This window comes from Atractosteus spatula, chromosome 13 (assembly GCF_055471065.1).
Source record: "Atractosteus spatula isolate fAtrSpa1 chromosome 13, fAtrSpa1.hap1, whole genome shotgun sequence".
NCBI classification, from domain to species: domain Eukaryota; kingdom Metazoa; phylum Chordata; class Actinopteri; order Semionotiformes; family Lepisosteidae; genus Atractosteus; species Atractosteus spatula.
In genome coordinates, this window is record NC_142718.1 from 22328161 (window position 1) to 22340208 (window position 12048).

The window sequence follows — 12048 nt, forward strand, 5'->3', positions numbered from 1 at the left end:
GGTCAAATTGAGGACATTCCTTGCTAAAAACAGAAATAATGAGATTGTGTGTGGGATTCCTCGAGTGACATGGTTTCTCTGGTGAAAAAAAAACATTCAGTTTGACCAAGGAATAGCACATGTAATTATGTATTGTTTATTAAATGCCATAGCTTACATTCAATAGTTTGACCACAAAAAAATAAATAAATTGTTTTCGGTGTGAGGAGTTCCCAAGACCGGGCAGAACATTTTGTCACGTGACTCAGATGCCACAACCCCTCTGCTCACAGCACTGTAAATACTGAGCCAAACAAGACCTCTGACAGTGCAGATTCGAGAAGCTTAGCAGGGGCTGTGCATGCAGGATATTCTTTTTTTTTGCATTTAGACTAAAAGTCTTTTCGGATAAAATATTGCTTTCCAACTTCAGCTACAGTGATAGCTAAGTTTGGAAAGAAGAAGAAAGGCTATATAGTTTTCTATGCAGAAAAACAAATTTCAGTGTTTGCACGTCATTAAGGATAAATAATCGAAGGAATTCGATTCACTGGAACAAGACAAAAAATAACATGGAAAATACGAAATCCAAGAAGAGCTGCTGTGGTAAGAGATGTCTTTGTTACAGTATGTTTTAGTAGATGTTGCTGCACTAAATGTAACTGTGATGAATTTGCAGGTGCTAATGAAACGTTGGTTGCACGTACTGTAATTGATTTTCTCATTATTAATTTGCAGAATCTGTCAGCGATTATTTCACATCTGCGAAGTTTCTTATTTACCTTGGGCATGCTCTTTCAACATGGGTAAGTTAGAAAAAATGTTTTCAAGCTGGATATCAATTTTGTTTTCATAAACATTACAGTGACGTTTCAGTGTTTATCTCTTGTGGCGATGCATGTAGCTGTTTTGCTTGTCCTGACACCGAAGACAAAAATGAAGTCATAGCTGTGGCGTAAGGATGTCCGAAATACAAAGAGTTTTAATAACGACCTCCCAAAACCAGCAACAGTACATGTCAATTCGATCAACATGTATATGGTTTTGTTCAGTGGCAATATACAGTATAAACACTCTTATTTTAATACGTTGGTTCGGTTTAAATCTGACCAAAGCAAAAACAATGTCGTAACGATGTTGCTAATGCAAAACCTCGTATTCTTGTTGCAATATGTGCTGAACTTGCAGCCTACCGATTGACCCCGTATGTTTCCGCCTTGAATCAATACGAGTGTAGTCAGTTTTCAGCTATGGAATGCCGCTTGGGTCGTCAATCTCTGGAACATACACGTTACAATTAGACACACAGGTGAAATAATTAATGTTACATGTAAGCTTATTAACCGATCAGGACTCAGACAAAGATACACTTATTGTTGGCATGACACAGCTGTACGTAAAGACAGTCATTGTGACTCAGCAAGACGTTTGTATAGAATCGTAGTGATGCAGGGGTTTACAGTTACAATTAATTAGAATATTCACAGGCAATGCTGCGAAAGTCCCTACTTAATTTATTACTATTTTCTACCTGATAGCCTGGGATGATATTTAAGTTTAGCAGTATTTAGCAGACTCGGTTTATGACGTATAATTAATTACATAACGTTACACATCAACGCAATTTTCTTATTTTTGCAGCCTTTTTTGACAACATATTAATCTGTCGGTGAAATGAATTCATTTCTTAGGTTTCTAAGACACTTGTTCTTTTGTTTCTGGTGGAGAGTCTCTTTCGAAATAAATCTCCCGATTAGTTAATATACCTAAATTTCTACCTTTGATTTGTTTGCTTAAATGTGTCTATCATTCCTGTCTTTACTTTGGAAGGCATTCGATAGTGTTATAAGATTAGAATATGCTGCGTCAATAAAAAAAGTAACGTATTTCCCGACGGATAGAAATTCCACAATATAATATGGAATAAATTCTGAAGCGTTTATGGCCCAGATATTATCAATGTTCGATTGATATGAATATTCTAATTTTTAACTGCAGTTGCATGTGACGTGAGCCGGCACGTTGCTGTGTAGATTAGTGTAACAGTTCTTAAATATTGGGTACAATCTCGAAGTGAGGCGTCTTCAGTTTGCTTTTCCCGTTTTCTTCCGGAGTAACAGGGTTCACCGAAAAATCTGCTGGTTTGGTTGATTTCCCCCTATAAGTTGACATCAACACAATTGAGTACATTTTGAAAAAAGCCGTCAAGACAGTTGTGTCAGCAATGGTTTGCTTCAATTTAAGAATGCATTTTTTAATTAGAAATGAAGCACATTGAACCTCAGCTAGATTACAACAACAACAACAACAACAATAATAGTAATAATAATAATAATAATAATACATTTCTTATATAATGCTTTTCTGGACACTCCACTTAAAGCACTTTACAGGTAATGGGGACTCTCCTCCACCACCACCAATGTGCAGTCCCACCTGGATGATGCAATGGCAGCCATAGTGCGCCAGTACACTTACCACACATCAGCTATCAATGAGGAGGAGAACAGAGTGATGAAGCCAGTTCATAGATGGGGATTATTAGCAGGCAATGATTGGGAAAGGCCAATGGGAAATTTGGGCAGGATGCTGGGGCAACACCCCTACTGTTTTGGGGAAATGCCCTGAGAATTTTAAATCAGGACCTCGATTTTACATCTCATCTGAAGGACGGCGCATTTTTACAGTATAGTGTCCCTGTCATTCGAATCTTATGAGTTGATCCTTAGTTTCTTGTGAACACTCTAACCAGGGAGCTAAATAGGTGCTTTTTTACCTGGGGTTACCTTCTAAGCAAAAGCAGATATTGTAAGAAAATGGGTGAAAACTACACAGAAACCATCTTCCATTTTTTTATTTTCTACCAGTTAAACACAAAATGAAACTCATTATTCAGTACCTCCACCATTGGCACTAATAACACTTGGCAGAAAGTCTGTGTACTTGCAAGTTCTCAAACCCTACATTTTATATTTGTTTTGATAATGTCCAGATTCTCTTGGCTCTCTCACCTAGTGCTTTTGACAAAAAATGACTCAGCTGGTGGGAGTAGGATTAGAATGTTGTTGTGCTATACTGTGTTCTTGGGAAAACTGGAAATAAAGTAAAAACATTATTGGATTTCTCTTTCACATTAATTATTTATCTGCATTTTACAGATGCATACCATTCCTGAAGGTGATGTCTTCCTTGCCTATATAATGTATTAATTCCTCCCTCCTGCTGCCTTCCCATCCACAGGGTGATCGTATGTGGAACTTTGCAGTGTCGGTGTTCCTTGTGGAGCTCTATGGCAACAGCCTCCTGTTAACAGCTGTCTATGGGCTTGTAGTGGCCGGGTCTGTGCTGCTGCTGGGAGCCATTATTGGTGACTGGGTGGATAAGAACTCCAGACTCAAAGGTGTGCATGAGGCAGACCCTTATCATGGTCATCCTTTATAGTCTATGTAGCACTGGAGGTGTTTTAAATGCAAGGATGTAATATACAGTATATTACATGTTTATATTCCTATATTCAGGAATACTACTATTCAGGAATGTATACTACCACATGTGGACTTCCTAAGGGATTGTTCCACATAGGAATTGAGATCAAAATGAAAAACAAACACATAGAGATATATGCTTTGAATAAAATGTATAGCATTGGCATAAATTGTTGAGATTGTAGAGTTACCATTCCATGATGCTTGTGTTTCTGTGTTTTTCATTTTGTACATGGAACTTTTGCAGTTTGCAAATGTTTTTGATTATAGTATAGTATATAGTATAAGTCAAATTAATTTCAGATGAGAACATCAGTGATTCCTTAAAATCTGTTTTTTACCTGTTATGTCTCAAGAAAATGACAAGTTTTACATACTGTGTACATTCCATATGTATGTACAGGTATAATGTACTTATGATGTTGTTGAAAAAGCAGATCTGCACCTGTTCCAGTGCCCTCCTTAAAATTAATCATATATTTCTTTCTTATGTTTCAATCCTGAATAGTTGCACAGACTTCATTGATTGTCCAAAATTGTTCGGTCATTTTGTGTGGTATCCTCTTGATGGTGGTATTCCTGTTTAAAGTTCAGCTCACAGGACTGTACAATGGCTGGCTTCTGGTAAGTATTTTAGCATTATTGTCTATTGTCTATTATTATGTCTGATAAAGAAACTAGATACCAGTGTTGAGACTTAAGTTAAACAGCACACTCCTTATGTTAAATATTTAGATAACAAACACTGATTTGAGGACAAATGCAAATAGTTTAAATAAGTTGAGTTTTAAAAAGTTGAGTTTCTGTCTTTTATGTATTTTTAAAGCGGCATTTACAACCTATCTCATATCACTATCACACTTGTCTGTTTTTTCCATGTAGCAAACTCACTGAAGTGGGAAAACCATTTTTAACATTCCCATGTCAGTGTGACCTTGTGCATGATGCACTCATTTTATCCATAATGAAGGAAATATTTACTGTATATGCCTAATGTTTCTGGAGTAAACTGTCAATTTAAAAAGAAATATATGTATTTGCACCAGTAAACAATATGTATCATATAATATTCAAAACATATGCATATCTTCCTTTAGAAGTTCCCATTTATATCTCTGATAGCATTTTAAGGAGTTATGTATTTTCCGAGATTGCATTTTAAAATTCAAAATCTATTTTGATAGACTAGAAGTTAAAACTGAGAAGTCTTGCTAGAGATTTTCTTATAATCTTTTTAAAGTTTCAGTGGATTTAGAACACACATTTATGCATTGAACGTGGCCCACTCTGTAGGAAGTGAGACAGTTGGATGCTATTTAGTTAAATAAAATCAGTAAAATCATTTTTAAAAAGGCTAGGATGTATGTGCACATTACTGGTCAACTTGAAAGTTCATGTGTTGCACATGTGATCATCTTACACAGTTAATTAATTTGTAGAAACCTTAAAGATTTCTATAAGATTTTTTACTTGATTTCTAGTAGATCAAGTGAACACGTGATCTTGGCATGTTTGTGTTCAGAAGGTGGTGAAATATGAGACCAAGTGTGGAATCGCTAGTTGTGCACTGCCAGCAGGGTTTCTGTTTGTCATGTGATGAGGAGGCAGGCAGATTTGTTGAAGAGCAAAATGTTGTTCCTTCCTGCATTCCGATCTTGTCCAAATGTACCCAGAAAAGGGTAAATATTTGAAGGTTACAATGAACTAGGTTAAATTTAGCTTGCTGCTAATGTTGGGTCTGTTTGAGGAAAATCGATTAGTACTTATCGGGTGTATTTCTGGTAAAAGAACAATGCTTAATCTTATAATGAAATATGGCTGCATTGTTTGGTTTTCAAATGAAAATATTCAGTGTCATTTATTCATACAGTATTAGTATGAATGTTAATTTGTGCAGGAAAAAATAGTCCATTTTAATTTTTAAATAAGGTAACTGTACTTTGTTGCAAGTCAGGATCTTGCTCAAAAAAAAATCAGTAATGGGTAGATAAATATTTAAAATGACTTTCTGTTTAAAAGATACAGATATTTAGAAAATAATTACACGTAAAAAGTAATTGGCAACTAGAGTTTGTTGTATTTACGCAGTTAAACAGGTTTTCCAAGTTCACACACGCTTTTCCTGTCACCCAGTAACAAGCGATAAATTGCTTTGATTTAAATCAATGACCATTCAATATATTTAGCTACGGTGAAGTTAGAACATCAATGGTGATATTCCTTTGTGTGAGCCCCAAACATTATGTAATAAAGATGTTAAAAATCTTCAAGGAAGAATAATACAAGCAAGAGAGTTAATTATGAGCCGAGAATAGAATCAAGTAACTGAGAGTCAATAAGCAGAAGAGTCTAGAATTGTCTGATTTGAAACACCACAGAGTCCAACTTGTGTATATTGCTGAAAACCTATAGAGCATATTGTTGCTTTTAACATGATCTAATTCTATTCGAACTGTTATATTATCTAACAATCCATATTTGTGTTTCAGAAATACATTGTGTATTATTCAGCTGTTCACCCAAAGCTTGTTGCTGTTTTTGGTTTCCACAGACTGCCTGTTATGTAATGGTCATCACCATTGCCAATATTGCCAACCTTGCCAGCACTGCCATGTCTATCACCATTCAGAGAGACTGGGTTGTTGTAGTGGCTGGAGAAGACAGAAGCAAGCTGGCAAGTAAGTACCTTTATGACCTGTAGCAAACTCATCACGGTTCAGGTTTATACCCTTGTGCTGAAGTAAGCAGATTTGATGTCTTAGAAACAGGTACCTTGAACTTCTTGGAACATTCTTTTTCATGCGCTTTTATAAGGTTATATTGTTTCTCTCCTGACAGATGAGAATCATAAAAGCGATACTGCACAGGAAAATAGTGTTTAGTGCTTCCCATGAGATAAGTAGCTAGATTACAGACATGTCTGTAATGGACCATAAAATGCACTGCTTCCCAACCAGCGGGTTAATGGATCATGAATGTCCTTGCAGCTGCCCTATATTGGTTTAAGTTTTTTTTAGTCAAGTACAGAATTCTTTATCTTGTTGAATACCTTGTTTTTTTCTTCTTTCACACAAATGGATTTAGACAATCGTCTTGAGAAAAGAATCAACAAACATCTGTGGGTTTTGAAAAAAAAGACTAATCTTCTGTCATTTTTTTGGACCGACTGTAAATGACAGGTGTGTCAGGTAGATCTAATGAAAGATGTCCCGTACTCAGTCATGCATTAACCTACCCTCTTTTTCAGAAATGTTCTAATGTTAACTTCATAGTTTTCTAGTTTGCATAGTAGAATAAATACATACTAATAAGAGAAAGTACATGAATTAAAAATGGTATAGTATATACTGTGCTGTATATTTAATGTATGATGTGGTATTTGTAACCTTTTATTTATAAACTGAAGAGGAAAGGAGCAAATGTCTTTACTCATTTCAAAACTTTTTTATGTTTTCCTTAGACATGAATGCTACAGTAAGAAGAATAGATCAACTGACCAATATTCTGGCCCCTATGGCAGTAGGACAGATCATGGCCTTTGGCTCTCCAGTTGTAGGCTGTGGATTCATTGCTGGCTGGAACCTGTGCTCCATGTGTCTGGAGTACTTTCTGCTCTGGAAGGTCTACCAGAAGACACCAGCCCTTGCTTTCAAGTCAGGGCAGAAGGAGGCAGACCAGGAACTGAAACATCTCAATATTCAGAAAGGTAAAGAATATCCACAAAATCTGAAATAAATATCACAGATTTTACCCTCATTTGGAAAAAATATTTTTTCTCGCTATTGATACCAAAACTAAATCTTTTGAGTTCTACTTAAACATACTGTACACTTATGGGAGATCAGTATAATTGTTGTGTCAACAAATAGAATATTCTGCAATATATTAGATCTGCAACACTAACTAAAATCTGTATGTAGAGTCTTAAACGTATTGAATGTTGTCTTGTTCTCCAAATTGAGAACAGTTGGGGTATAAGCTCTGCAAGTGAAGACTATTGGAAAAATAACTGAACATTGTTTTATGGAGGTTTAACAAACGTTAAAGTAGGAACCTGTATATAAATATCACAGCTCTAGAACACTCATGCATGATCATCTTTCCTCTCTCCGTGCTCCCCATTGCCACCCTGGCTTATCCCTCTTATAAAGAAGACAAACTGATCCACATCAAACCTCTGCCTGCATTTCAGTTAGGGTATAGCTGAACTACTGAATTTGTGATTAGTTCTGAGTTGATAAGATTTCTCTTTATCAGCAGAACTGGAAGAAGGTCAGAAGTTATCTGAAGGCTCTCAGTTGATGAATGAAGGCGTCTTAGCAACCCAAGCTGACAAGAAACATGGCTGCTGGCATCAGTTAGCAGAGCCATTCCGCACATTCAGAGACGGTTGGGTGGCCTACTACAACCAGTCTATCTTCTTTGCTGGCATGTCTCTGGCTTTCCTCTACATGACCGTTCTGGGTTTCGACTGCATCACCACCGGATACGCTTACACCCAAGGTCTCAATGGCTCAATCCTCAGCTTGCTAATGGGGGCCTCAGCCATCTCAGGGATCTTTGGAACCGTGGCCTTCACCTGGATCAGGAAGTGCTGTGGCCTGATCCGCACGGGGTTCATCTCAGGAATTGCACAGCTCTCGTGCCTGCTGCTGTGTGTGGTCTCAGTCTTTACTCCCGGGAGCCCCTTCGACCTGAGTGTGTCTCCCTTTAAAGACATCATCAGCCACCTAATGGGAGACAGCGCCTTGCCCAATGCCATCCCCACTACGATGTCAACCCTCACCACCGACGTGCCCAGCTTAACGAATGGGTCCACGTCAGCCTATGAGTTAGTACCTCAGGTTCAGTCTTACATATCAGTGAGCTTTCTGTTCGCAGGAGTCATTGCCGCTAGAGTGGGTAAGTAAGGAGTGTTTTGTTCTTTTCATTTCTTTTCGATTATCCCAAAATGACTGCTTTTGCCACTCTCACTTAGTTCTTCATTTCTGTGGTTTCCAGCCTTGTAGCCTGTCATATCATGGGGCCTTTTGGATATGAAGTATTTATTTCACAAACATATGTGTCCTTGCATTTGATAACCCAGATTCAGCCACAGGATATATTTAATCAAAATATACAGATTAAGAACACAAGATCATTTCTGGGAAAAAGGTCCTACGTTTTACTTTACAATACACGGCATACATGGACAATAGTTTTGTTTCAGAAGAGATGTTGAATTCTTGTTTCTGAAATCTTAATTATTCTTCATTAACTGGCACTTAAATTAATAGAGCAGTGTTACTTTAGAGAACTTTACGTGGATTTTTAAAATTGCCATAAGGATTCGAGATGACTATGCCAGGCCAAAGCCCATAGGACAGAAAACAGTACAGAATGAGATATTCTTGTCATATCTCAAAGCTTTGACCTTTGAATCCTGGATTCCTTGAAATAGGTACTTGCTCTTAAGTTCTCTGAATTCTTTTACGGTTGTAGCGATAACCATGTGGGGATTACATCTCAGTGACGGTCTCCTGGTTTTTCTTTTTTTTTCAGGTCTTTGGTCCTTTGATTTAACCGTGACACAGTTAATCCAAGAAAATGTGATTGAATCTGAGAGAGGTGTCATCAATGGTGTCCAGAACTCCATGAATTACCTCCTCGATCTTCTGCACTTCATCATGGTGATTCTTGCACCCAACCCAGAGGCTTTCGGTTTACTGGTCATTATCTCTGTCTCCTTTGTAGCCATGGGGCACATGATGTATTTCAGGTTTGCCTACAAAAGCTTAGGAAATCGTCTCTTTTTGTGTGGTTCACCAGAACATAAAGTTGAAACGGAAAATTCCTCACTTCCTGACTCCAACAAGGTATAATTGGTTTAATAAGTTTCCTATGTAATGTTATACAGCACCCTTCTGGGGCTTATTGCAACTGTAAAGATAACATGCTTGCATTCAGTTATAGCATTATCTGGCTATTTTGTAGCTTTAACCCAGAACAGTATTTATAGTCATTGTATATTGTGTTAAATTTGAGTATAGGATTTAACATAGTACGGCAAATGTGTAGCATTCAGCAATGTTGTACAGTGAAAGGAGCTCTTCCAAGGAGCAGACTACAAAGTGTCAGTAGAACTAGGAGAGGGATTTCGAAAAGAATGAAGCAGTGTTTTTGAAGTGATCACTCTTCTCGGTCTAGCGAAATACTCCACTGGTATAAAGACCTTGCAAGTGGTCTAAAAGTATAAAGAAAGAGAGAGTATATTGCTGCTTTCTGAAGTGCATTATGTGTGTGTTAAAGTACATCTTTGTTCCAAGGAGTGCACTGGTTATCCCGAACAATGGAAATACAAGTCTGTCAGTGTGGAGGACTCCCAACTGTTAAAATGCTATTATGTATACATAAGCTTAACATTGTAGTACGCATTGGTAAGGCAGCCATACAGTCAGATATTGGATAGATTTTTCTTAGGTTTTAGTATAATTATTTAGCAATGACTAGCTTTGTAACTTACTAAAATATGTTCATATTATTACATGATGCATGTAATACACATAACTATATACTGTAAATTTTATTTCATAAGACTGGGATAGCCTCTTTACCAGTGGCTTATAAGGGTTCTATATATACTTACATGTATGTTAAACTAATATTCAGTATTGTGTCTGCCTTGTTGGTGCTAATGTATTAGCTTGCTAAAGAAGTAGGAATTTATATTTTAAATGTTTTTGCCATTACCAAAGAGATTTATAAATAAGTTGTGTTTATTACAAGTCCAAGAAGTGAGGGGAAAATAATCCTGTTCTAACTATATAATTTTTGTTTTAAAGACAACTTGGCAACTGAATACTGAAACACATATGGCTACAAAGCACTTCAGATTCCTAATGCTGTGAATTGTTACGAAGAACATAATTTGATCAGAATTCCAATTTTCTCATGTCACCGTGCACTTTTTAATTTCATTTTTCACTAGGAAAAACTATTGGCACTTTCAGCTGTGTGGCATTTGTTTTATTTTTATGTTTTTGTACATTCTCTTTGGGTTTTCTCAGTATGTTCGTTTTCTAGGCTCACATCATCCAAAGCTTGCAGTTAGTTGTTTTTCTGTGGCACTGAGAAGATTTGAATCCCATTATACTACTTTAGATTGAGCCTTAAAAACACTTCTTAAAATCATATTGTGTCTGTTTATAAATTGCACATGGTCATACACAAACCCTGACTGGTTTAACGTCCAAAGGAAATGCTGCTTTATTTGACCAGAAACCAGATTTAAAACTTGTTAAAAGGTACCTCTATTTTTCATCATCCAGTTTTTATGGTTGGAAGATAAAACGTCTGTGCATTAGCTATGCAACTGCAGCAGACATAATGAAGATGTACTATTTCTCAGTTCGAATTGAACGGCTATGGCCTTCTTACTATCAAAAGAAATACAACATTTTTTTCAAAGATTGTTTTCTGATGAAAGATATGCACAAAAACGTTCATGTTAAAATGACTGCTTTCAGAGATCTTGTCTTATACTAGATCACGTACAACACTTTTTGTAAGAAAAACACAAATCCAGTTTGACCACTTGATGAGAACAAGGAAACCCATCTTGTTTTGCGGGATGGGTTATTTATATTCTGAGTACATGGGGCCACTTAGACTGGTTTCTTTAAAAATGTGCTGACACTAGGAGTCCTTCCTAAAAGTGTTTGGCATAGACTTGTTGGTCGTATTTTATTTCAAGAGCAAAAATGTTTCCTTCTACTTCTGGCAAATGGCTATTTTTAGATCACAGAAATCTAACAATGTGAATGCCACTTAATGTTATTGTGCGAAAACTAAAAAAAAAATGAATTCAGTTATTTAGATGTACTTTTCCATTTAACATTATTAGGTAGCTCATAATTGTTTTTTTAAAGTTTATAGCAAAAGTAGCTTTTGTACTTTTTTCATTTATGTTATAATAAAGCAAAAGAAGTATGGGGATGCCTGCATTTTTAAGGAGAGAAACAATGTAAAATACAAAAGTACTTTTTGGGGTTTAAAGGGATTAGAAAGGATGAACCATAATCATACACAAGGCTGCCTTTTGTTAAAATCAGAAACAAGTCCACAAAATGTACAAGATGCTATTAAAAGTGAATGTAAAATTTGTGCACCATTAACAAATCCACCAGCAATATGTGTAACTTAACCTCTGTGATGTGTTTTTGAGATTGTTTCAAGTCTTTTTATATTGATAGATTTCCAGTACTTTGAGTACAATTGTTCTAATCTATAATTGTAAAAAATGTTACTTTATGATTGTATTAACAAGAAACACTCCATACTTTAAAACAGTGGAGACACTCTGTTTGTATTGCATGAATTATCTGAAATAAAGGCTTATATAAGTGGACAGTTTCTTATGAGTGAATTAAAATCATAAAAACACCCACCTCTTAAGCTGATTTTAGCAATTGTGCTGAAAGAAATCAAAGCTAAGAGAGAAGTCTTTGATGTCAATTATAAAATACAGAATGGATGCACACCATACACATTCCTTTTGAGGGTTACCTTTTTGTTTAGATGATTGACACTAAAAAGTCTAGAAACA

At 36.3% G+C, this 12048-nt stretch overlaps 1 protein-coding gene across 2 annotated transcripts; it reads left to right on the forward strand.

Moving 5' to 3' along the window:
• Positions 1-285: 285 nt before the first annotated feature.
• Positions 286-11850, forward strand: slc40a1 (solute carrier family 40 member 1). 2 transcript variants are annotated; one of them, XM_088930644.1, is made up of 8 exons: positions 286-585; positions 718-785; positions 3220-3379; positions 3973-4088; positions 6016-6142; positions 6925-7170; positions 7725-8366; positions 9006-11850. In XM_088930644.1, exons 1-8 carry the CDS (start codon positions 552-554, stop codon positions 9323-9325), a joined length of 1713 nt encoding a protein of 570 aa, XP_088786770.1. In that variant the 5' UTR covers positions 286-551; the 3' UTR covers positions 9326-11850. The 2 variants fall into 2 exon arrangements, with proteins under 2 accessions (XP_088786770.1, XP_088786769.1); XM_088930643.1 differs by having other exon boundaries at positions 303-585; positions 7722-8366.
• Positions 11851-12048: the final 198 nt, after the last annotated feature.